Below are 24,606 nucleotides of genomic sequence, written 5' to 3' on the forward strand. Positions count from 1 at the left end.
GCATATCAATACTTGAACGCTTATGGCCTTTGGCTATCGAAGACCGGCCAAGCACGAAAAGGAAAACAAAAGAAATATCCCACCAAGTCATTACTTTTTTTTTTGGATAAAAGAATGAGTGAACCGGAACTCCAATCCAGTCAGAGTCCAGGGAACATCTGCAACGCCTGCTTCTGTTAGAAAAGAGTTGAAAGGTATTTGGAGAGAAAGCGAGGAGTACATACGAATCATCTCAACTCCCACGAACGCAGTGAGACGGACACATCTACAACGGCGCATACATCTGCGAATGCGTCGAATACGTCGAAAGCGCATACCCAGAGCGCCTCTTGATCTGCCTCGCGGTGCTGTGCCTCCTCGACCTCATCTCAGTCGGCCTCCTGACAGGAATCGACGAGATGGTCGGAATAGACGCGGACGAGTCTGCTCTCATCATCCCTGGACCACCGATGAGAGGAATGGAGTAACTCCCTGAGCTGCGCTGCGAGGACGGCGCAGTAGTGAAGGAGTAGTCTGATTCAGAGAGGATGTCAAAATTTTCTCGGTCGGGGATCCCGTCGCCGTAGGTGGAGTTGAGTCGGATGTAGGCTGCGTCTCTGGGGTCGAGAGGGATAGGGTCAGAGATTATTGGTCGTGAGGGTTGAGCTCCAGCTCCGACAGCAACATCGTCGGTGGGTTTGGTGGTTTTGCTGCTGCTGCTGCTGTCTTTACCTCGCCATCGCAATGTACCCCGAGGCTTTGTGAAGTAGCGTGCGCAAGCGCACAGGGAGAATCGTAGACGAGCCAGTTTGACGGATGTTGATGGGGCAAAGTTTATCTCACGAATGTACAGCTACTGGATGGGAATGGAAAGATTAAGGTATGAAAAGTAGCAGTGCCGGACTGAGGGACGATGGGGTAGATCGGCGGAGCCCTTATACACTCTTAGTATTCTGGGTAGAAGATCTGACATTTTACGGAGAGGCCAACGTGTGTATCTATACACAGGACTGAGATACGGTTACGGACCGGTCTTGAGGTCACAGGCGAACGGAGGGTTGGTGGAGGTTGAGTGAGGCATGGGCGAACCCGATGGTAGAGAACATTCGGCCAATCAGAGTGCTCGATTCGTGCTCGCCAACGGACTTCATCCAGTCTAGTGAGAGTGAGACACAGTCCCGTGCAGACCCCAGCGATGCAGAACGACTCGATTTCCTAACAGATATTCAACGACTGATGATCATGCTATCATGGGTTTCTTGATATTTCTAGATTCAGAAAGTCGTGACCCGAATGGGGATTTCATTCACGCTGATCGACGAGTGAACATATCAAGGTAGATCTCCCCGGAGCTATCAGATGTAATGATTGCAGCGGTCCTCGGTGCTTGATGTCAGTATGCACATACAATGTAGGTACAATGTAGGTACCTAAGTAAACTGCATTTTCTGGTACGTGATATCTAACAAGCTCGAATTGAGGGATATCTGGCATGGACTGATTTGAGCAGACCTACTTTCGTTTCCGATGCCCCTGTTGCACCATCCCTACAGTCTACCGCCATCGCTTGCAGTCCGGTTCCTTCGTGTTTGCCTGGAGAGAAAGTTTACTGTTGACGATGGTAAGGCTGAAACAGTCGGAAAGTAACGAGGCGATTAGGATGAACTCTAGCGAACGCCTCCAGACTTCGAAAATGTTAAATTAACCTTCGGACCCGGTACATCGGCAGTTCAGCATGGGATGATTAAGAGGCCTAGACGGAACTTTCTACAAGCACCAACACTGTGGTTCAACGCCTCGAACGGAGACGGTGAATTTTGGAGATAACAAAGTTGCCAACGTCCGACGTTAGGCAAAGCATCGAGAGCAACACCGTTCGACAAGAACCACGAAAGTACTCCGTAGATGTTCGTTCGTTGCTGCAAGCTCATAAGGTCATCCGACTTTACCGTCCCAAGGCTCTAGATGGGGCAGTTCGGACTTTGTTCCTGCTTACAACGACTATGACCCTTCTGCAGCAACACACTCGCTGCAGGTTCGACGTTGTGGGACCTGGACCTGGCCAGCAGTTATCTGGGTAGGTCGGACCGAGCCACGCTCACATGAGGTGGTGGGGTTTCCTGCAACTCTCTCCTTCCGTTGAAGATGAAGACAGCGTACGGAGTCGCTAGATTGTAGGCGAACATACTCGTCGTGTACCACTCACCAACTAGTTACTTGTCGTGGTCTCACAAAGTCCCGGGCGGGATGACTGCACTTGCTTTGTTGCATGTCTTGACACGAGAACATATCGAGGCCTCGAGGACCCATTAGATACGGCACAAAGCCTTTCTACGGGCGGAAGGTTATCGATAATCGATAAAGAATCCGCAAAAACTCTCAACTTCTCCACTTAGATACTGTTACTGGCCCCTGGCTGAGGAGCGAAATTTCAAAGGTAAACTGGTGGAGATGGAGATCGTCGTTTCAACATTCCGTCCTGGGCGCAACCGCTTTGTCTCGTTGGTTGCTGGCTTCGCCTCGGCTGGGCCTTCCCCACTCTCAACGTGGATGTCTTCTTCACCAACCACCACAGAGTTTTGCTGGCCAAAGGTTTGTACCTTTGTACCTTTGGAGCCTGGACATGTCGGATTCGGTCCTGGTGCTGCTCTCGCATACGATCTTCCAACAAGGGAAGACCAGGCGGTCAGCCATTAGACGTGCTACAAGCAGTAACCCGTGAGAGATGATTCGCCTGATCCTGTGGGTGCCCATCAGATTTGGCCCTTACGTGAAACAGTTCTTTCTCGTGCTGTCGCGTGCCATTGATTCGCTGCAAGACGGACTCCACCCTCTCCTATGGTTACGTCGAGGCGCATTTGATCCATTGTCGTATTGTGGATAGTCTGGCTTGTGTGGTTGGCCTACCGCTCGCTATAGGCCGTCCTCGCAGCAGCCATCCCGGCTGGCGCAGTCGTAATGGTCTAAGAAAAGAAGTGCTGCGGCTGAGGGGGGCAGAAACATCTTAAGGACTTTGACGACAGCCCACCTCGACATTCGCTCCCTCGCGAGTTGGATTTCCCCCTTCAATTGTGTATCCCTTGAGCGCCTTTAGATAGTGCGACATGCTGGCTACACAATCGCAACCGTCATTGTCCAGGACAACTTCAATATGGCGGCGTCTTTCTCGAAGGGAGAGTCGATCGAGGACGCCCACCGCTGAGAACACGCCAGCCCCGCAAAGATTGCAGAAACGCAACAAAGAGGTCGCAACGATTATCGAGAAGAAGCATGCCGCCTCCAGCACGCAGAAGCCTTCTGCTGCAGCGGAGCTCGTTCCAGCAAAGAAATTGCCCACAACACGAGCATCACGATCACGAGCTGTCGCTTCTCAAATGCAGACCTCAAGCTTTCCAGATTCACCATCAGACATCCACACCGTCCCATGGAACGTCTTCCTTACCCCCGATCAAGTTTATAACTTGTTCATGGGTTTCAAACCAGAGCAGATGGAGGACAAGTGGTTCATGTAAGGCACGCCCTTTGACGGTGCAGTATAGGCACCCCATGCTGATGTCAGCCACAGATACTCACAGGGTCCCGACCGGTCGGGGAAGCTGAAAGTTCACTTCCACCGCAGCTGGACCGGCATGAAGGTCGCCGAGTTGTTCGTCGTGATTGATCTCAAGGGCGAAGGGGCGGGCAAGATTGTCGGCATCAAATGGAACGCCACTGAGCAGACTAACGGATTGGACGGCGAGGAGGCGAAATACATGATTGCTACGACTTGTGCATGGGTTTTGGGAGTGAACATGGAGAATGCTTTGATATGATGGTCACGAAGGTCCGAATCGAGCAATTATGTTAGTTTTCCTGGAGTTGAAGGCGTACTACGGGTTCCAGACTCAACAAGATCTGACCTGTCATCATGAAATTTCGTCAAATATCCATTGTAATTAATGCCTACCATTTCAATCTTCTTCTTTTGAAGTTTTGTATTGCGTCAACGATGCACCCGAATTCGAAATTGTTACAATCTCGTTCAATATAACATGTTGGTATAACCATTCTCAAGATGTCACCAGAGCTTGTCTGTCCATCCCACAAGCTATCAGCATTGTACTTTTGACATCTCGTTGATCACAATCTATCCCATAGAAAGCATCAACAATATTTTTGTCATACATGGATTGCTTGACGCTTCTTACCAGAACCAAATGTATCGCCAACCCCCAGATCCTAACAAGGCTGAGGATCGCAAACCGGTCAGATAAAGCTGACCACGAACCCCAAAACCGGGCATGTTCATTAAAGTAGACGCTCTGATTGGTATCCAGTGTACATTTGATCGCCGGTATCTACATCATATTCGTCATACTCAGCATATTGCTGCATCGTTCCCCCGCACAGTATGCAGACATTTACCCCGGATTGAGAAGCACAATCGCTACCCCGCTAGTGCTCCCGTTGATTCTACTCCACATCTCGACTGCCACGACTCACGACTGGCGATTCAGAGCCCAATTGGCCAAAGTATATGTTGTGATAGGGAAAATGCGCTGATCCATAGCTCCTTATAATGATATGAAGGACCCTGTGAATTCCTATTCAAATACAAACAGTGACGGCAATTGACGAGAAGAGACCTAATCAAAGAACATGGCATCAGACAAATTCCCAGAATCAGATGGCAGAGACTTGAGCGCGTTTCAGAAGCAGCTCAATGAAGAAGGATGGTGCGTCGTGCCAGACGTACTTCCAGAAGCCAAAGCGAAAGAGGTGCTAGACAGGCTCTGGAAAGCCGCAGATGAGTCTCGAAAGGTGCACTTGGCCTTCCACTTCTTCTTAAATCTATCAACTATCTAATTATTGTCCGGTAGCGAGGGACAGATACCTACATGCCCAACCTCGACCCCAACGCCTCCAACATCCGCGTCTTCTATCTCATGGCCCTGGACCCCATCTTCCTAGACCTCATCTCCCACCCCACCGCCATCGCCATGGTGAAAAGTCTCCTGGGGGAAGAAATTCTGATCAGCAACTTCACCGCTAACATCGCGCGGCCCGGAAGTGGGAGCATGGGCCTGCATAGCGATTTAAGTCTACAATGTCCAGACCCGTGGGTAAAGCCGTGGGGTTTGAATGTTATTTGGTGTTTGACGGACACTACCTTTGAGAACGGCGCTACGTTGTATATCCCCGGGAGCCATAAGTGGACGACGCCCGATGAGGTGCCAGAGGACGCGGAGTCGAGACTCGTGCCGTTCGAGGCGAAGGCGGGGTCGATTGTCGTGATGGATGGGAGGATTTGGCATACGTCGGGGAAGAATATTACAGAGGTAGAGTTTGAATCGTCACGTCTCATGTGGATTTGAGAAGATTCTAACATTTGTATAGGACCAAGATCGTGCGCTTTTGTTTGGTGCGTATAATTGCGCGTTTCTGAGGGGCCAGGTCAATTGGGCTGCTGGACTGAGCGAGGAGACGAAGAAGACGCTGAATCCGCAGATGAGAGATTGGTTGGGCGTGGATGTGACGGCAAATACGGGGAGAGTCAAAGGTGTGAACAAGGTTTATGGGTAGTGGCGCAACTGAGCATCTGTAGATGTGACTACAAGCTGCCATAGTGACTACAAGCTGCCATAGTGACTACAAGCTGCCATAGTGACTACAAGCTGCCATAGTGACTACAAGCTGCCATAGTGACTACAAGCTGTCGTAGTGATAATTATTCATAAACATAGCAGAACGGCCCTGCAAGCGTGCTTGAAGCATTCGCGACAGTTATATTAGAGCCCCCAACGAACTCCCCCATAGTCATGATATCATCCAATGTCGCATTTCGCGTAGGCGGGTTATTCATAAAGGTTAGTGTCCCAGCAATCGTGAACCGTCTGGAATCGATATCCTGATTCTGCCAGATCCACCATGTGCGATCTACAGAGGCATGATGGAACCAGAAGAAAGGATCTGAGGGCGAATTGAAGAAATCAGACCCGGCATCTCCACTGATGATATTGTGTCCACCAAGGTGGACACTCAGCCGCTCATAATTCGGATTCTGGAATGTGTCTTGGAAGGCGGAGATGTTGGCACTATCTTTGATGAGGTCTGTGATGTATTCATCTCGAGCCTCAAGTGCCGATTGCACACTCAGGTCACGCTTGATGCAGCGAGGGTTATGACCGAGACCGTCTGGTGAGGGATTTGGCGGGACTGTCGTGTCACGGCTCGTGATGGGACCCAGATTGACTTTCCAGCTATACAGATATCTCAGTTCAAGTCCAAAAATAGCCTGGCAGACGTACTCACTCTTTGAATGGCCCAGAAGTTACACAGCCGCCGCCTGTTCCAGGCACCATTATCTGATAACAACTTTTCGGATTCGGTACACATGTGGCATTTCGTCCAGGCACGAATTCTCCATCTCCGGAAATACTCGTGTCACTTCCATCAAGCAGTGGCGAGCTGGCCGGGTCTTCAGCCCACCATGCCCAATTATAATAGGGCAGATAGCCCTTATAACCGCATTCGTTCCGTAGCATTTGCTCATATGTCCACATGTAGTAACGATGCCACGAGAGAAAGTTTCCCTGTAACCTTAGTGTCTTGTAGTAGAGAAAAGGTATTCTGAGATCGTACATTGCCGTGGGTGTAGTATGTTTGGAGTATATGAGTTACAACGAGATCATCATAGCGTGATCTTGCTCCCGCAGCTACAGAAGCTGGTGTTCTAGCAGGAAGTCGTCCAAGACACTGAACTGCTCCAATGTAATCGAGTTTCTCCGCTCGCGTCAATCGTGACCTGACCTAAAATTAGCTGAAAAGGCTTTAAACTTTAGTTTGGTAGTTTTACCATTCTCGACGTTTGGCAACATTCTCCCATGTGCATGTTTCGGGGCTGGGAAACCCTTTTTGAGATACGTGAAGCTTAAGATTGGCGAAGCCCTGATCAGCTAGGATGTCGTACTCGAATGTTTTAGCGAATGTACAGCTAATCAATGCTGCTGCTGCAAGAAAGGAAGATCTCATCGTGCAACGTACAGTCCCAATTGTGAGAACAGATCAGAACAATCATTTTGGGTGTCAATGAAAACTATGACAATCTTAAATATGTATAGCTAAGTCCATTCCTTGTACAAGACTAATGCAATGCATGGAGTCTTCATGGCCTCTAGCCTTGCATATATGCTTTCAACCTGGACTGTTACTCAATAGACGAAGTAAGACTGCGCTCACCGGTTAGAATATATTAGATCTGTCTGCAGACTGCACCCATGTACTTCTTGGACATTTGCCCGTACGATCGGTTAGGTGTTTTCTTGCATACGCGAAGTCCCCCGGAAGGGCCTTCCCCTCTGTCCAAGCTGTACTATAACAATCGGTAGATTTCCTTCCGTAGAACCTTGTCCTCGGTACGCTTGTGTGATATGTTGGTGTTGTCTTTGCAAAATTTTCTCGTTCTAGCTAGCAGTAAGCTGCATGTTGATTGGCAATATATCAAAGTAAATGCCAATGTTCCAAAGTTTGAGCGTTAGGGTATTAGATGCAGGGCGTAAAGTCATCGGGAAAATTCAAACAGATGCGCTTTCCTCGTTGAGAATGTACATCTTTCACAATTTCAAAATACTTAACAAATTAGAAAAGATGATTTATCAAGAATAGAATTGGTTTCGAGTTCTAAATGTCATTGAACTCCTAATTCTTATTTACTGTTAATATGTAGAAACTGTGTCACCGTCGTTGTATTCATGATTGGATCAGCACCTTCAGCACCACATACCATGCCATGCCATGCCTCAACGTATATTAACCGTAGTTCTGGGCTGGCGTGGCACAGTCCTCCTGTGAATAATCTTTCAACACCTCCCTTGTCGACGATCCTTCTTTTTCCGAAGTAAAATCTAGTAGCACCACCTACCTTGATAATTCATGATGGACGAAATCTTTGAAGCGGGGCCGCCTGCAGGAGAAGACCTTCCCATACACTCCGCCGCAGCCACGGGCGACACGATAAAAATATCCGAATGCATACAGCTCGGTCAAGACGTCAACGCGTATGACAGAAGAGGAGTTCCGCCGTTACAGCATGCCATTCTCACCGGCGGCATCGACTGCGTTCGCTTTTTATTGTCTGTGGGTGCGGACCCGTTACAAAGGCGGATTGACGGGGCTCAAGGATTTGATGATGATTCTTTGACAACAACGGCACGATGGAATAATGTGGCCATTTTGAAAGAGCTATATGAACGGGACGCTCAAGAACTAAGCGAACCTTTACTTGCGGCTGTGTCATGGGGGAGTATCGATACCGTAAGAGTGATCCTCGAATACGATCAACAGGCATCAACCACGCAGATTAGCAAAGAAACTATTTTGAGGGCTCTGGAGGATGCTGCTAGGCTTTGGGCTGCAGATCTTGTAGAACTTCTCATGCCGGCTGTTGCAAATGTATCGGACAACGAAACTGAGAGGCGATATGCCTTCAGCCAGGCTCTGCTATCGGTGAACAGAGAGATTATGGAGCCCGATGATCTATTGGGTGACAGCAATTCACCTGCTTGTGACTGGAAGAAAGCACTTGAAGTCACGAAATTGTTGGTAGAGGCAGGCGGCGACATCAACGCAAAAGACGAGGCGCAAAAAACAACACCGCTACACCATGCTTTAGCTCAGACACCGAAGCTCCCTAAGGATCTGATCATTTACCTCCTTGAAAACGGCGCCGAAGTCGCTGCAGAAGACTGGGAAGGAGTGACACCCTTTCAAAACGTTCTAGCTCACCCAGACGGCGCAGAGTTGATCAGAGTGTTCATCGATGCTGGGGCAAATCCTAATGCTCGGAATAGCACTGGAAACTCTCCACTGCATTTCGCCTGCAGCGAGTTCTCTGCACAGCTTTTAATCGATCTCGGGGCCGACGTAGAGGCGGTCAACGACAAAGGGCAGTTACCACTTCACACAGCAGTTGGGTCGGGATTCCCTGAAGTCGCCGAACTATTGATCCGACACCGCGCCGCTGTCAATAGAGCGACTACTGATGGATAGACAACTTTGATGTCCACTGTAGACATTGAACGCCACGTCGCTACTAAGAGCTTTAACGGGCATTCCATTCAATAATGTTGGCAGAGATGCCGCGCAACTACTTCTTGATAGAGGTGCTAGCACTAGTGTCAAAGACCGGGAAGGTCGACATGCGTTTGAGGTCAGAGGTCCAGAGGCTACACGATCAGTCAAGACAGAAAACTTGAAAGCAGTTTGTGGTGGTAATGAGGTCCTGATTTCTCCGGGATGCGTTCGGAATTCAAATCTGGCTCTAAAAGTCAAGTTTACTAGTAGTGAGAAAACTACACGTCACACAATTGCGCAGATCATTTTCGAAGTTATAGACGACACGATCAGAATAGCAATCATTCATTGAGATTGGATGGAAACAACACTGTTCATTATGCGAATAGGGCACCACTTCAATGAACATGTATTGATAGTTGATGACCCAGATTTGGTGCATAGTCTCTGATCATTGGATCTAGAACCTACTATACTAGAGACCGAGTGGTTGCGGAGGCTGGTCTGGCGGAGGACTTAGTGGATGTAGAAATCACCTTGCTCGAAAAACCGCTGGATCCAGAAACCAGCTTGCTTGAAGATCTGGCAGACGTCGAAGCCGTTTTACTCAGTGACGTGGATACAGCAGGTCTTGTTGGACTTGGTGTCGGCGTTGAAATTGGAAGAGGATCGTTCCAATTTTTAACAGGTTGAAGACAGTAGGTCAGCCCAGCAGTCAGCTTCGAGTTGCATGTGTCGGCCGTCCCAAGAGATGGATTAATGGCCAAAAAGAGATCCGAAGGCGTGTTCGAGTTGATCAGGATGCCCCGGCATGTGTCCCCAGCTTGTACCGTGTAGAAGAGTCCGCAGCTCCTGGTTGTATTCGTTGCCAGTACACTCCCAGCCGGAGGGAGTACAACTTCCTTTGCATATCCATCGCCATTCCCTCCAGGGCCCCCGACGCCACCTCCCGTACCATTTCCTGGGGTGTGATTATACGCTCCACCGGGTGGAGATACACAAATTGTCGACCCCCAGCTTGGTTGAGCACCATAAATGTTTGAACACCAAGGATCCACCATGCCATTCCAACTGATGATGTTAAGCCAAGAAATATCCGTTAATGAGGCTATACGGGTGCAATTGTCCGAAGGTTTGACCTGGTACAGCTTCTCACATCGTGGAGGTAAACATAAGGCGAGATTAGCCCCAACACTTGAGCAATCAATCAGCGATGGATTAATCTCATAGAGCGTTCCTGAAGACACCCGATTGGATTGTGCAATGCTGTCGCATGTATCACCAACGCGGGAAATATACTTGTCCTCCTTTGCGCAGCCATCAGGCTCGGTACTGTTGAAACGGATCGTGCTTGGAGTAGGTGTAGTCACAATTCCAGTGAGTGCGCAAGCTATTTATTCGACTTAGCGAAGGGCTTTTATGGCGGGATGTATCTTACTTTTGACGACGTAATCGTATCTTTCCTTCCAAATCGTGCTGTCGTACACTCCAAAGGGATTCAGTTGCATGGCTGCTAGTTTAGCTTTTTGGCAAGTCGAACACAGTTGATCTTTTGGTAATGCCTTGAAGTCATCCACAGGAGACCAAGATTCAATCACATCTGTAGTGGGGATTAGAACTGAACTCGAGGAAGAGAAGGATAGAACGTTACCATTGCAGTACTTCCCAGACTCAGGGTCTTTGATACATGTTTCGTTCCAGCCACCCCATATACTGTCGATCAATGCAATCACCGGGTACCCAGGGAACAGTTCAGGAGTAGACGCACATGCTCCATTTACTCTCCGACGTATGGTTCGAAGAGAGTCAGAGCATCCTGCGTCACACACTACGTCTGTCATCGCTATATCGTTCAGGCTGCCATGGTAGACTGGATCTGCCAAAGCCGCTGTATAGTTGTCGCATTTCAAAATCTGATAGAGAGATTGTTCGCAAGAGGTACTGAGACCGAAGTCTGAAAAAGAGCCTTGTTCTGCGAGAGGGAAACCTGGGACCACAGCGCGCTGAAGTAAATGATGCCAGATATTGGCATGTTCGCTGAATGGGAGAGTCCAAGTAGAGGCGAGAGATTTCGACACCCCAGAGACCAAAATTAGGAGAATGAGCGAAGAGGCTGGAGCCATCTTGGTGAATGGACCGCAATTGCGATTGACAGATGCTACTTGGCTTCGCAGCATGTAATAGCAAAGAGAAGAAACCACGAACCATTCATTCCTGAAACTGGGGAAGGGAAGTTTTACATGAATGATACCGATAGTATCAGCGCATATGAGTGACTGCCTAATTGGAACTGGTGACCAGCATTTAAGAAGGCCTTGCGCTTTTCGCAGCGATGCTATTGCATCCTCAGACTCTCGGTCTTGTTTTGCCCGTATCCAACAAACTTCTCAATTTACGAGGTAGTCTAGATTGCTTCAATCTATTATGACCCAGAAGACTGGCTGTCAGCCTTACTCATACCGAAATTGCGGCTGCACTCATAGAGTAATGCGTAATAAAAGATTCGCCCTGTCGACCCCAGCCAAATCATTTGGCGTAAACTTTGCCCAACGCCCCACGAGCAAACAGGTACAACGTCCCATTGAATTTGGGAAAAGGTCACTTCTAACAATGAAAGCAATAGATAAAGCAATAGAATACATTGTTTAGATTTATTAACTCATTTATCATGGAAGCTCACCGACATTGTGAGCAATTTGGCCGAAGGCCCCAACATTGGTTTTCAGTGGTTTTATCTACTACACCAAGTCCTCCACCGACCTTTAGCTTTCAAAAACAACTATGGTTTCAAAGCAACAGTTTGGCCGTAAATGGCTACTGTTTGTGTTTCTTATCTTTTGTGTACAGTTGTCATACCAGCAGGACTGCAGTGCAAGCAACCCGTGCAAGCTAGGATGTTGTGGTAATACTCTAGCCTGTTCAATCGCAACATTTTGCTGACTTCAATAGGAAAAAGCGGCTGGTGTGGCATGGGGCCTGATTTCTGCGGCAAGGAAAATTGCGTAGGCACATGCGATCAGAAATCCGAATGTGATCCAGGATGGGGCATGCAATGGTCCAAGAGCAGCAAATGTCCGCTAGATGTGTGTTGCTCTAAGTTTGGGTTCTGCGGCACTACGAAGGACTTCTGTGGAAACAAGACTGTCGAGAGGCCGGCTTGCTCTTTGTCTACAAAAGTGGATAAAGTCATTGGTTACTATGAGTCCTGGTCTCTGACGGAGAGATCATGCGGCGGCATGACTCCAGAGCAAATACCCTATGGCGTCTATACACATCTCAAGTCAGTCACTCCCCACGAAATTTCCGCCTAATGACTGACGTGCTTCCGAAGCTTTGCTTTCGCTACGATTGATCCCTCGAGTTTTGAGGTCAAAGCTACGAGCGACATGGCCGAGGCACTCATGTCTAGAATTGGAAATGTCCGTCTCCTTCAGGCAGGAGTAGAAATTTGGATTGCAATTGGCGGCTGGACCTTCAGCGACTCAAATCAAGCGACACATAAGACCTTTTCCGACCTTGCTGCCTCGGAGAAGAACCAGGACGCATTTGCAAACTCACTGATCTCCATGATGAACACATATGGTTTCGACGGAGTAGATATCGACTGGGAATATCCCGTAGCGGACGATCGAGGTGGACGCAAAGAGGATTACGAGAACTTCGTAACGTGGATGAAGAGACTGAAAGCCAAATTAGGGAAGAAAGGCTTGACTGTTACCCTGCCATCCAGCTACTGGTACCTGCAGCACTTCGACATTAAAGGGCTCGAAAAGCATGTCGATTGGTTCAACGTAATGCTCTACGATCTCCATGGTAGCTGGGATGAGAAAAATGAGTGGACTGGACCATTCATCAATTCCCACACCAACCTCACAGAAATTCAAGACTCCCTCGATCTACTCTGGCGCAACAAAATAGATCCAGATAAGGTTGTTTTCGGCATGGCGTTCTACGGGAGGTCATTCACATTGACGGATCCTTCATGTTCGGAGCCGAAGTGCATTTTCTCCTCGGGTGGAAATGCTGGAGAATGTTCAAATACTGTCGGGGTTCTTCTGAATCCTGAAATACAGAGAACAATTCAGCAAAAGAACCTGAAGCCAAAATCATATACTAAGGAAGCGATAAAAGCCATCAACTGGGACAGCCAATGGGTTTCTTTCGATGATAAGGACACATGGACAACCAAGAGCAACCTGGCCAAAAAGCAGTGTATCAAGGGTATGATGGTGTGGGCAGTGAGCCATGATGACTTGAACGGAACGAGCGCATATGCGCTGACCAAAGCGATTGGAAGAGAAGTAATGGATTCTCCCAAAATCGAGCCTCAGCCTGTTCAAATGCCACCTAGAGTCATTGAAACTTGTAGGTGGTCAAATTGCAATGAGCAATGCCCCCAGGGGTTCAAGAACGTCAAAAGAGACGGGACTGAGCAGATGATGGTTGACGACACGGGATGCCCGGCCGGTCAAAGTCCTCATCAATTGTGTTGCCCGGGGGACTTCACGTTACCAACGTGTACCTGGCGCGGGTTCAGAAACTCGGGCGCATGTAAGCCAGGTTGCAATTCTGGAGAAGCAGAAGTAGGCACACTAGTCAAGGGGTGTTCTTCAAGGCACCAAAGTGCTTGTTGCACTACGAACACTGCCGTCCAAGCATACGCAGATTGCAAGTGGGTAGGAGAATCAGGGTTGTGCTCAAAGTCTGGAAGCCACAAGGACTGCCCAAGCGATTACCCAAAGTTCATAGTGGCGTCAAGTGCTGGAGCTGGAGGGGAGCAGGTCTGTTCACAGGGAGCGAAGAGCTACTGCTGCAAAGATCCAGCACCGTCTCAATGGACAGATTGCGCATGGCATCAAAAGGCTACGTCTACTGTCCGTAACACAGTATACTGCGAGACTTCATGCCCGGCAGGTCAGATCCGCATTGCAATGCAGAAAGGAGATTGCAGATTCGGAGGGTGGGGAGCATACTGCTGTAAGGGCAAACCAGCACCAACACTCCAACCCAGAGACCCGAATTGGGGGAACAACCAATATGAGGATTTTGTGGATTTGCTCGAAAAGTATCTAAAGGCGCCGACATGTCCTGCAAATGAGCTTAGTCTCGATGGCCTCGATTACTTCTTCGATACTCCCGCAAAAAGAGCGGAATGCGCGATTGATGACTTCTCGAAACTCGTCACTTGGGCAGGAACCCTGCTACAATCACCGAGGATCACAAGCGATGTACTGAAATACGCGTGGGACAACAGATTAATGTCCCGTTTCGACACGACAGGCAACATTCTGTCGTTCGATAACTTGGTGAAATACGTCCAAGATGGCCAGTTCGATGCTCATGCTGTGGTCCAGGACTTGCTCCTCAATCCGGAAGAAGCGGCGGGGAACATTAATTCACTCCAGAAAGCACAGAAAGCTCTCTGCGTGAATGTTTCGACACTGAAAAGTAAATCCCGCAATTCCTCTCATAGCGTCCTGGAAAGTCGGAACAACAACTCTTCAGATGACACTCTCGAGAGTAGAAGGATTCAGCCCGGGGGTATGTATATCAGTCTACTGTATTTGATAGCGATGCTGATCTTCCGCATTTAGGCCAAGCCAGTGATCTCACAAGATTCCGACAACGTGCAATGCCAAATGCAGCCACGATTCTAGATGGGATTATGCGAGGTGATCTGACCCTTGTATACAGCCGGTGGCAGTACATGACGGGGGCCAACGGCTTTGGCAGTCATAACCAAGCAGGTGCATTCTTGGAGATTGGTTATTGGATTGGCCCGACGCCTGGAACAACACCAACAGACGTTCGCTTCAACCGGTATCGTGATACGACAACCAACAGGAGAGGGCCAGATAACTGGGTAATGATTCATGTCCACGTCGACGCCAACCACCCAAACCTCTTTCGTAACATAGATGGAAATGTCTTTATCGGAACACCAAGTGTACGCATGTACCACGCACAAACAGCTTCATGGCCCCAAAGAATTGGAGCTGATCGACGGGTTGATAATCGAGACGTAGACAGGAGAAACCCACAGGGACGAATCACTTATACTGGTATTAACTCTCGATCAGGCTTGTTTCCTTGTCCACCAGCTCCTCCACCTAGAGCAAATGCACCTTTATGGTACATGGGAGACATCACGGCACCAGTCGAAGTGCCACCATCGCTGCTGAATCGTCTCGAAGCTTGGGGCCAACGACTCTGGGATCAGAGGTACATACACTCTCAGGGCCTCAGCAATATATTCCATACGAGTAATTGGGCCGGAAACCAATTCGACCTGAATCAAGGCATACCAGTCTTACAGCTACCATGGCGTGGAATCGCAAGTCAAGACCCGACCTTGACAAATGTTGTGTGGGATCCCGCGACAAGTCAATTTGTGCAGCACCCGAACGTTCCGTAGAGAAGATTCATCTGTCGTAAATTTATTGAATAACATTCTATAATAGACTATGTTTCGCATTGTGTTTTTTATCTACCTTCTATCTTTGTTGACCGAAAAATCTATTCCTGAATGTTCACTCCAATGTGAATGCCACGCGATCCATCTCCTTAGAGTACCATGTAGTAGTTATGTGAACTGCTGTCGTACTCAAGAATGATCTCGTTCTCCATATCGGTAACATCGACAACAACCTGTTCCCATGGGTGAAGTGTGTAAGCTTTGGCTGACGGGGTCGAAACTACCGTAGCGCAGAGGTATGCAGCTTTTCCGGGATTCGGCTTTGCCTCTAGACTCATCCTATGGTTTTCATCCAGAGCACTAGTGGGGCAAAGGATCATCGCCATGGTCAAGCCACGGACAGTACCAACGGTCTCTCCAGTTCCGACAGGCTTCTTCACGCATACGACCATGCCCGGACGGATACGCTCTTTGAAGAGCAGCTTCTCCACATTAGGGCCGTCGTCTTGACTGGAGGATTTCATCTCGGATCCGGTGTTAGCTGCAGCGGATTGACCCGCACTGTCTTGGGATCGGCCGTCGTTGTGCAGTGAATCAATGTGCAGCGCCCACAACTTTTCTCGGAATGCTCTTGCCTGATCGATGCTTACTCCATCAGTGCTCAAGCAGAGAGTCTCGAAGTCGCGGGCAGGGAGTTTGAGAATCTGAGCTCCTGTTGCAGTGGGCGCAAGAATCGACCCGTTGATGGGCGGGGTTCCCGACTAGAAGAACGACGTCAATACCACCTCGCCCCAGACAAGGAGAAACGGACGCGTACTTACGTTCTTCGCTATCCAATCTTGGAGCTGAGCATTGGTCCAAGTTACGGGAGAATTCGGTTTGAAGTTCGGCTTGCCAATCTTAGGCGCCGGAACGCGCAAAAGCTCGGCAAATCGCAAAGTGTTCTTGGTGGGACTGACGTCTGCCAGACTTGGATTGACACAAGCAATGATAACGGTCTTGGTAGTGTGACCTCCAGAAGGGTCGAATACATGCTTGAGAACTTTGGTGAGCGCGCTCTGTCGATAAGGCACGCGGGGGGCCTTCTGTCCTTGTTTGCGTTTACCAGATAAGAGCAAAGCATCGGACTCGGCCTTGCCGCGGATACAGTCTTTCAAGACGGACAGGCTGATGTTGATTTCGCGGGTCTCTCGCATGCGGTCGGCTCCGTGGACCGCGATGTCCCGGGCAGCTTCTGATCCGGCCAGATCAATGAGATAGAGAAGACCTTCTGTATCTGAAGCAACATCCTTGATACGGATGCGACAGATGCCATGTGAACGAGAGGATGCATCATTCTTTATGGTTGATGCTGTTCGTCTGAAAGATGCGGCACGCTCAATCAGGTTCATGACCTCAGCCCTGTCTTGCACGAGGTACTCTTCTGCGCCTTTTAATTGACTGACGCCGAAGGAGTCCTCGAGAATCGATATTGGAGATCGTGAGCTGAGGAGATCGAAGGCCGAATTTCCGGCAAGGTCAATGATGGTCAGATATACTTCCTTTTCGCCTGGAAGATCACCTTCCATCAGTGCTTTGACGGCAAGTCTCTCGAGCTGACTGATAGTGAAGGTTTTGCCAGAGCCCGTCTGGCCATATGCAAAGAGGGTGCTGATGCCGCCGTCCCATGCGAAGGGGATCAGGTCTTTAACGAGATCCTCGTAGATCTGCTCTGTGGTCGCTTCAGTGCCGAAGATTCTGTCCACACCATAATTGAAAGACTGCGTGGTATAATTAGAAAGGTCCGTATCAAGACTGCATGATTTGGTTCATACCTTGAGAACAGGTCGTCCCTTCGGATGATTGTACAAGTCGTGGATGTCAATCACCGTTTTGGCGCCAGCTTGGGCGTTTTGGGGGAATACAGCACAGGGAAACCCGGCATTGAGTTCGTCTTCAAGAAATGGGCGAATTCTTGCACTGACAACCATGTTCTGGTTTCCTTCCTCTTGCGAGGTTGGAGTTCCATGTGCTCGGGTAGGCTTCTTGACGGCCTTGACAAGAGATTGGTATAGGGATGCGTTCTTCTGATAGAATTGGTCCATTTCGAAGATTGATGATGAATCATTGAAAGATTGAGAGGGCAGAAAGATTGGTATATATTTTCTTCGATGCTGTTGAAGGGTCTGTTTATTTGTTGTTGCCTGATACTTCTGCGGCAATCCGAGCCCGTCTCAGGTTGCTTAGCGAGCTGGTGTTGCACGGCTGCATCCCATTGGTCAGGTTTGCTAGCATCACCAGCCGATGATGTTCAGCAACACGCTTGAGTAGGTCTTGATTGGTGATGACTGGGATAGCGATACATGTACATGACTTGATGCTGCAATGTCAAAGAAAATGTATCACACCCTGCAATGTCTGCTCCCGCGATCCACCAAGCAGTGAAAGAAACAGCGGAGAGACGGCCCACGGGTAACACAGACTACTGCAGAGTACCACCCAAGTAAATTCACCACTATATCGTATACCTGAAGCTGGCCAACCCTTCTATCATCATCTCACCCCTAGCTGCCTTACGATTGCAGAACAGAAACCAGGCTGTCAAAGCCGTGGTAGTGATTAAGATGACTCCATTAGCTGTCAGACACGCTGCAATACCTGGAAAGTAATGTGGTGCATCTTGAGCCCGGAATACCAGAGACCCGGCGATGCCGCCTGTCCCGCCAAAACTGATCATACTTGCGCTACAGAATGCACGCTTCCATGGGCCACGGATGTTATTGGCTTGGTAAACCATGACAGCGGGAAGGTTGGCACTTGCTCCGGCGGTGACGAATAAAGCGCCCAGATATTGTGGACCGGGAATCGACGTGAAGGCCATCAGACACAGACCCACAATGGAAAGGATTGCGTTGAAGTACAAGCAAGGGGCACGTAGGCGATACTTGTCGCAAAGCCAACCTTCGATGAACATGAGCAGCATGGCGAGTAGATACGGGGGTGACGATAGCGCTTGCGCGACTGGGACTGCGAAGCCGATCTCGTCCTCAAGAATTATAGGTAGAAAGAACCCGACCGAATAAGCTTGAATGGTAGAGCAGCTGCTTCATCAGCTATGTAGAGACAGATGATGGCAATAGACTTACAAGAAGAGGAGTGCAAATGCCCAAACCTTGGGATCTAGAGCTGGCTTCAAGAACTTTCTGAAAGCAAAGTTCTCAGGCTCTCCATCCTGTCTGTCACGATTGATTCGTCGTACAACGAATTGTGCCTCCTTTTCGCTGAGAAACTTCCAAGATTTATGAGCAGATTCAGGGAAATCCACCATAAAGACGAAGCCGACTAGGCCAACGATGCAAGTCAAAATGCCCTCCATGATGAAGATCCATCTCCATCCATTGTAACCCTCGAGACCCTTCATTTGACTGAAGGCAAGTCCCAACACCCCGCCAAAAGCGGAGCCCAGAACACCAATCAGGTAGAACACCGAAGTGCGTTTGTGCAGGTCGAAACGAGAGTACCACGAAGAGATTAGATAATACTGGCCCGGGAAGCAACCTGCTTCAAGTGCTCCGAGCAGCATGCGCAATGCGATTAGTGATTTCCAGTTTTGGACGAAGCCAAAACCTATCATGACGATGCCCCATGCGGTTACAATTGACGACAAGAAGACTCGGGGTCCCAATTTACGGACGACAGCTGAGGCAGGAAACTGGAGGATAATGTATGGTGCAAAGAATACTAGGAGGGTGATGGACTGCGATGGATTAGCAAAATACAACAAGGCGAGGAGATTTACTGACATATCGATTGCTCTTCTTGAGTCCAAGATCTTTGGTCATGCCGGCAATGGCAGCATTGCTCATATTGGCGCGGTCCAGGAAAGAGACTGCTTGCATCAGGCCAAGAATGATCAATAGCCGGCGATCAATCTTGTGTATGATCTTTCTTTGCTCTGCAACAGTGTATTCTTCGTCATCATCGACCTCAGCAGGGGGTTGATGCTTCTCCTCCATGATCGCAGCCTCTTTGGTATCGATAGGAATGCCCATCGCGACGATCGGAGGATGGGCTTCTCTGTTCAATCTGTGGAGTGGAGATGATAGAAGGCAGGCACAATAGTGTTTGCCTTACACCATTGCCGTGCAAGCATAGTTGAATCAATCAAAGAACAGTTATATACTATTCAATCTGTGGGGAAAATCTGGTTCTGCCGTCTCGGTACAGGCGAATTTGGTCTAATACAAAGTCGTTTCGTGGGGAAGAGTCCATCCTGCCGTGTCGGCACACTTGAATTTGGTCTAGTCAATGTTCAATTTCTGGGGAAGAGCTCCTACTACCATGTCGGCAAAGTTGAACTTGATCTAGCACAGTTGTTTCAATTTGCGGGGAAGATTGGCAGGAAGGGGACACGGTAGGGTACTAGTGGTTGGCCTTAGACTAGTTGTTGTTCGAAAAGTCGCGGGGAATTTGCGGGGAAGAGTCGTAGAAGGGAAAGCATTGCTGCCGTGGCGGTATGGTCGAATTGGATCTAACACCCTCATATATACGTTGAAGATACGAATCGAACGTGTTTTAGTGTAGTTAGGATACAAGAGAAGTTATTCAAATCTATCTACAGAATTAGTGTTGAGATATAAGTAAGAGCAGTCAGCATGTCCATTAGTGGCTGCTGCAAAGTTGTTCTGCAGTGCATCAATGCAACAATGTTGAAGACTCGCTAGCAGAGGCAAGGCCAGCCAGCCAAATGATGGAAATGATGGGACTAAACAAGCTCTCTCAGCATCAGCCTTTGCCGTGGAGAAGCTCTGCCGTGCAATGTAGCGCCTTGGTTAGGTTAACCGAAACTGAACCGAACCAGTTATCTATTGTCGATCAATACTGGATCTGTCTTTGCCGAAGGGATTGCTCCTCTCCAGGTCAGTTTCTTTGTCTGTCCGGTCTGATATAGATATATGCATCGATTGTATCAATCAAGCAGCAATCAATTTCATTATTTAAAATCTAGCATGGCTTATGAACCCTCTTTCCAAGATCGACAGGACTTCGAAGATGCCTCGCACGGCTTTGTCGCTGCGCTTTCTCCAGGTATCATCAAACAGAAGGACGGACGGGTAGTCTGGAATATCGACGAGTATGATTTTATGAAAGACGAATGCCCTGCAACTGCGAATCCAAAACTATGGCGACAGGGGCAATTGAATTCCATGCAAGGTCTTTACGAGATCGCGCCCTCCATATACCAAGTCCGGGCCTTCGACCTTTCCAACATGAGCATCATCGAGGGAAAAGAAGGCATCATTGTAGTAGACCCATTGATCAGTAACGAATGCGCAAAGGCAGCCCTAGAGATCTATCAAGAGCACAGGGATCCTGAGAAGAAGAGGAAAGTCACGGGGATGATCTATTCGCATTCACATGGTGACCATTACATGGGTGCCGGAGGCATTCTGGGAGAGAACCCGCAAATCCCTATAATTGCACCCGATGGCTTCATTGAAGCTGTCATGAGCGAAAGTATCCTGGCGGGCCCTGCGATGCGACAAAGAGCTTGGTACATGTATGGCAATGGACTCCCTCGTTCTCCGACCGGGCAGATTGGTGTGGGGTTAGGAATGGGTAGCTCAAAGGGCAATACATCCCTGATCCCGCCTAATCTACTCATTAAAGAAACAGGTTAGTACAAGATGCTCTTCTTTGAAAGTGCATCAGGCTTACACAATAAAGGCGAGGAGCATATTGTAGACGGAGTACGGATCATTTTCCAAATGGTACCAGAGACAGAAGCACCCGCAGAAGTGAACTTTTTCTTCCCGGATCTGAATGCACTCTGCGTGCCAGAAACGGCCACAAACTGCATGCACAACATCGTAACATTACGAGGGGCGCAGGTCAGAGACGCGAAAGCATGGTCGGGCTACCTGGACGAAGTCGTACAATTATTCGGCCGCAAAGCCGATGTCTTATTTGGCAGCCACAACTGGCCCACTTGGGGGAGATCACAACTGACCAAGCGCCTGAACGAACAACGCGACATGTACGCTTATTTGCACGACCAAACGGTACGGATGATGAACCTCGGCATGACTGGAACAGAAATTGCTGAGCAGATCGTGCTACCACCCGCCCTAGCCCGTGCATGGCATTGTCAAGGTTTCTACGGATCGGTCTCACATAATGTCAAGGGCATTTACCAAAAGTACATGACTTGGTTCGATGGAAACCCCGCACACTTGTGGTCTCACCCTCGTGCTGCCGAGGGTCAGCGATATGTAGAGTGCTTTGGTGGGGTCGACGCGCTATGCCTCAAAGCTTCTGAATTTGCATCGCGGGGAGACCTGAGATTTGCAGCAACACTGCTCGACCACGCAGTTGCTGGTTTTCCTGAAGTTCAGAAACCCAGGGTTTTGTTATCAGAAGTCTATCAAAAGTTGGGTTTCGGTGCGGAGAACGCAACATGGAGGAATTTCTACCTAACAGCAGCGCAAGAGCTAACCGCCGATCGTTCAAGTGCTGCTGAGAAGATGGTAGCTGGCGGCCGCACACCTCTGGGTCCCAATCTTGATGTCGGTCAATGGTTTGATATTCTTTCCATACAAATCAATGGAGAAGTGGCAGCAGAACGGGACACCAAAGTTCGGATCGAGTTCAACGTGATCGACGAGAACGCAAGGTGGACGATTGAAACCAGTAACGGAGTTATTATCCATCGAAAGCAAGAGATAGGACAACTCGAGGAAGGCGTTGACTTGTCGTTACGGCTGACGAAAATCCAGTTATTGAATGCGCTGAGAGGCGGCGAAGTAGATTGCGAGTCTCAAAGTGGACGAACAGCGGCATTGAAGGAATTGCTAGATCTCACAAGGGTTGAGACAGGGGCAGCCAGGGGCCCAAGCCAATTGTAAATAATTACCTTACACGTAGACATGCAATGTAACACCATGCATGGGCAGGTACACTTCAACCTCCAGTTGTATTTACACCATCACAAAGCACCCATAGACACACTTCTACGAAACTCAAGATGAAAGTTGGACATTATCCCAATAAAATGTACACTATATTGCCATTTTAGAGCGGCTTCACATACATTTCTTCGGTAGAGGGCATGTTTGAGATTTCTGGAATGCTTTTTTTTCAGCTCACCGTGAGTCTAGGCCTAATGTCTAGTGTAGCATGACGGCTGCTTACCTGGTAGTTCAGAGTCATTCTCGATGATTTTCATCTATAGCAACCGTTTCGAGATTAGCGATGCAGAGAATATTCCGAAAGTAGCTATGACCGTTGCACAATGCCAGCCCCACGATTGGATCAGAGATAAGCTTTTTAACGCAGACAGCAAGTGCTGTTGTGCTCAGAGTCAGCACGGCCACGACCGGCAGTGTCGCCATTCTCACTTGCATTTGTTCGGACGCAAGGCACTGATTGGGATATCTGGCTCTCGCGTGAGCATGAACTTAAATCCGAGGATTCATATAAAACAAGCCTTCTTCCTCCCATTTTGATGCTGATAAATAATCAGCTACTGTTTGCAGAAACGACCTCTAGCTATGGAAGACTTAAAAGTTAACGATGGCATTGTCTCAGAAACATTGCCTGGATCACCCCCAGCGGGGTTGGAATCGTATGGTTTCGATCAAAAGGATACAAAAAGGCTCCTTAGAAAAATGGACTGGCATATAATACCATTCATGTCGCTTATCTACTTGTACGTACTAGACGTTTTAATACTCTACCACACACTCTAACCGCCCGATATCAGGTTGTGTTTCCTCGACAGAACAAACATCGGCAATGCTCGTCTTGACCACCTCGAACAGGACCTAAACCTGCACGGTCTGCAGTACAATGACTGCCTCGCAATACTCTTCCCTTTCTACATTGCTGCCGAGATTCCCTCAAACATGATGATGAAACGGACAAGACCATCTATCTGGCTTACCTTCATCATGTTTTTCTGGTCCGTATCTATGGTTGGCCAAGGATTCGTCACAAATTACTCGGGGCTCATGGCAACCCGAGTTTTCCTCGGCGTGTTCGAGGGAGGATTGTTTCCAGGCGTGAATTTCTACATCTCACAGTGGTATCGACGAGATGAGTGTGGGCTTCGAATGGCCATGTTCTTTTCGGCAGCAACTCTTGCTGGTGCCTTTGGAGGCATACTTGCTAGGGGTATTGCAGAAATGAGCGGAGTTGGAGGGCGGGCGGCTTGGTCTTGGATCTTCATTTTGGAGGGACTGCTGAGTGTTGTAGTGTCTCTCGGGGCCTATTGGGCTATATACGATTATCCGGATACGTGAGTATACTCCATTCTATCTTTACTTGCACCTGACGTCCCTAGTGCCACTTTTCTTTCGCCTAAAGAGAGACACGAAGTGCAAACCCGCCTTCGGGAGGACACCGGCCACCTATCAACAGAATTCGATTTCAAATACGTCAGGCAGGCATTGACCGACTGGAAGATCTATATCCACATGTTGATCTGTATGGCTGGATTTTGTCCCATCTATAGCTTCGCGCTGTTCTTGCCTACAATCATCAAAGGCATGGGTTATACTGCGAACGATGCCCAGCTGATGAGCGTTCCTCCCTATGTCTGTGCCTGCTTCTTCACCATCCTTGCTAGCTACTACGCCGACAAATATCGACGCAGAGGCGTATTCTTAATGGGATTCCAGATCATCGCCATCGTAGGCTTTGCTCTCCTTGTTAGCAGCGGAAATACCGCAGTGCAGTATACTGGAACTGTCTTTGCTGCTATTGGTACGTTGTTTTCTATATAAACTTGGGAAGATTGACTGATGAATGCAGGCATTTACCCTCAGATACCCCTCGGCATGGCATGGAATAGTGGAAACATCGGCGGGAGCCTCAAGCGTGCCACGGGAATCGCAATGCAAGTCATGGGAGGCAACTGTGGTGGCATCATCGCGTCGTACGTCTACATAAGTCGTGACGGCCCTCGTTTCATCACCGGCCATAGCATTTTGATTGGCTTTGTCAGGTAGGGATACTGCCACTCACTTTGGTATTGATTTATTGCTGATCGAGATAGCATGGCCTTTTTCCTTACACTTCTTATGACGACTTGGTGTAAGAGGGAGAATGAAAGGAGAGATGCGCTCTCCACTGATGAGAATGCTGATTTGACGGAAGAACAAAAGTTGCAGGAAGCTCAGCTG

The 24,606-nt window shown here is 48.8% G+C and overlaps 10 protein-coding genes across 10 annotated transcripts; 6 read left to right on the forward strand and 4 right to left on the reverse strand.

Annotated features, from left to right (window-relative positions):
- Nucleotides 1–2,880: 2,880 nt before the first annotated feature.
- On the forward strand, nt 2,881–3,856 carry BU24DRAFT_163538 (uncharacterized protein). Its single transcript, XM_033521406.1, has 2 exons — nt 2,881–3,487; nt 3,545–3,856. The coding sequence occupies exons 1-2, from the start codon at nt 3,084–3,086 to the stop codon at nt 3,789–3,791; spliced, it is 651 nt and encodes a 216-aa protein (XP_033386356.1). The 5' UTR covers nt 2,881–3,083; the 3' UTR covers nt 3,792–3,856.
- A 597-nt stretch (nt 3,857–4,453) lies between these two features.
- BU24DRAFT_389659 (phytanoyl-CoA dioxygenase family protein) lies at nt 4,454–5,541 on the forward strand (the record flags this gene model as incomplete). The annotated part of the gene is made up of 3 exons (XM_033525051.1): nt 4,454–4,779; nt 4,839–5,297; nt 5,356–5,541. The coding sequence occupies exons 1-3, from the start codon at nt 4,618–4,620 to the stop codon at nt 5,539–5,541; spliced, it is 807 nt and encodes a 268-aa protein (XP_033386357.1). The 5' UTR covers nt 4,454–4,617.
- Nucleotides 5,542–5,686: 145 nt separating this feature from the next.
- BU24DRAFT_479320 (Di-copper centre-containing protein) lies at nt 5,687–6,990 on the reverse strand (the record flags this gene model as incomplete). The annotated part of the gene is made up of 4 exons (XM_033533068.1): nt 5,687–6,218; nt 6,271–6,551; nt 6,601–6,763; nt 6,815–6,990. 4 exons carry the CDS (start codon nt 6,988–6,990, stop codon nt 5,687–5,689), a joined length of 1,152 nt encoding a protein of 383 aa, XP_033386358.1.
- An 840-nt stretch (nt 6,991–7,830) lies between these two features.
- Nucleotides 7,831–9,497, forward strand: BU24DRAFT_163563 (ankyrin). The gene has a single exon (XM_033521407.1). It carries the CDS (start codon nt 7,891–7,893, stop codon nt 9,004–9,006), a length of 1,116 nt encoding a protein of 371 aa, XP_033386359.1. The 5' UTR covers nt 7,831–7,890; the 3' UTR covers nt 9,007–9,497.
- Nucleotides 9,498–9,500: 3 nt separating this feature from the next.
- On the reverse strand, nt 9,501–11,153 carry BU24DRAFT_491075 (carbohydrate-binding module family 50 protein; the record flags this gene model as incomplete). The annotated part of the gene is made up of 3 exons (XM_033533756.1): nt 9,501–10,420; nt 10,469–10,630; nt 10,682–11,153. The coding sequence occupies 3 exons, from the start codon at nt 11,151–11,153 to the stop codon at nt 9,501–9,503; spliced, it is 1,554 nt and encodes a 517-aa protein (XP_033386360.1).
- An 846-nt stretch (nt 11,154–11,999) lies between these two features.
- BU24DRAFT_479329 (glycoside hydrolase family 18 protein) lies at nt 12,000–15,445 on the forward strand (the record flags this gene model as incomplete). The annotated part of the gene is made up of 3 exons (XM_033533069.1): nt 12,000–12,310; nt 12,362–14,550; nt 14,676–15,445. The coding sequence occupies 3 exons, from the start codon at nt 12,000–12,002 to the stop codon at nt 15,443–15,445; spliced, it is 3,270 nt and encodes a 1,089-aa protein (XP_033386361.1).
- Nucleotides 15,446–15,496: 51 nt separating this feature from the next.
- BU24DRAFT_421045 (diatom spindle kinesin 1) lies at nt 15,497–17,607 on the reverse strand. The gene is made up of 3 exons (XM_033527626.1): nt 17,260–17,607; nt 16,267–17,205; nt 15,497–16,206 (listed from the first exon to the last, which is right to left on the reverse strand). The coding sequence occupies exons 1-3, from the start codon at nt 17,527–17,529 to the stop codon at nt 15,595–15,597; spliced, it is 1,821 nt and encodes a 606-aa protein (XP_033386362.1). The 5' UTR covers nt 17,530–17,607; the 3' UTR covers nt 15,497–15,594.
- A 90-nt stretch (nt 17,608–17,697) lies between these two features.
- Nucleotides 17,698–19,440, reverse strand: BU24DRAFT_389667 (phthalate transporter; the record flags this gene model as incomplete). Its single annotated transcript, XM_033525052.1, has 3 exons — nt 17,698–18,525; nt 18,571–19,181; nt 19,228–19,440. 3 exons carry the CDS (start codon nt 19,438–19,440, stop codon nt 17,940–17,942), a joined length of 1,410 nt encoding a protein of 469 aa, XP_033386363.1. The 3' UTR covers nt 17,698–17,939.
- Nucleotides 19,441–20,433: 993 nt separating this feature from the next.
- On the forward strand, nt 20,434–22,329 carry BU24DRAFT_432542 (Metallo-hydrolase/oxidoreductase; the record flags this gene model as incomplete). Its single annotated transcript, XM_033529926.1, has 2 exons — nt 20,434–21,100; nt 21,152–22,329. 2 exons carry the CDS (start codon nt 20,434–20,436, stop codon nt 22,327–22,329), a joined length of 1,845 nt encoding a protein of 614 aa, XP_033386364.1.
- Nucleotides 22,330–22,974: 645 nt separating this feature from the next.
- BU24DRAFT_479350 (MFS general substrate transporter) lies at nt 22,975–24,432 on the forward strand (the record flags this gene model as incomplete). Its single annotated transcript, XM_033533070.1, has 4 exons — nt 22,975–23,132; nt 23,187–23,720; nt 23,766–24,187; nt 24,236–24,432. 4 exons carry the CDS (start codon nt 22,975–22,977, stop codon nt 24,430–24,432), a joined length of 1,311 nt encoding a protein of 436 aa, XP_033386365.1.
- Nucleotides 24,433–24,606: the final 174 nt, after the last annotated feature.

The sequence above is a fragment of the Aaosphaeria arxii genome (assembly GCF_010015735.1).
Source record: "Aaosphaeria arxii CBS 175.79 unplaced genomic scaffold BU24scaffold_3, whole genome shotgun sequence".
In the NCBI taxonomy this organism is placed as follows: Eukaryota; Fungi; Ascomycota; class Dothideomycetes; order Pleosporales; genus Aaosphaeria; species Aaosphaeria arxii.

Bases quoted from the DNA above. Each gene is read 5' to 3' on its own strand.
- BU24DRAFT_163538 (XM_033521406.1), top strand. From the start codon at position 3,084: ATGCTGGCTACACAATCGCAACCGTCATTGTCCAGGACAACTTCAATA. The intron at 3,488-3,544 runs GTAAGGCACGCC...TGTCAGCCACAG, and splicing joins ATGGAGGACAAGTGGTTCAT to ATACTCACAGGGTCCCGACC.
- BU24DRAFT_163563 (XM_033521407.1), top strand. From the start codon at position 7,891: ATGATGGACGAAATCTTTGAAGCGGGGCCGCCTGCAGGAGAAGACCTT.
- BU24DRAFT_421045 (XM_033527626.1), bottom strand. From the start codon at position 17,529: ATGGACCAATTCTATCAGAAGAACGCATCCCTATACCAATCTCTTGTC. The intron at 17,206-17,259 runs GTATGAACCAAA...TATACCACGCAG, and splicing joins AGGGACGACCTGTTCTCAAG to TCTTTCAATTATGGTGTGGA. The intron at 16,207-16,266 runs GTAAGTACGCGT...TCGTTCTTCTAG, and splicing joins AAGATTGGATAGCGAAGAAC to TCGGGAACCCCGCCCATCAA.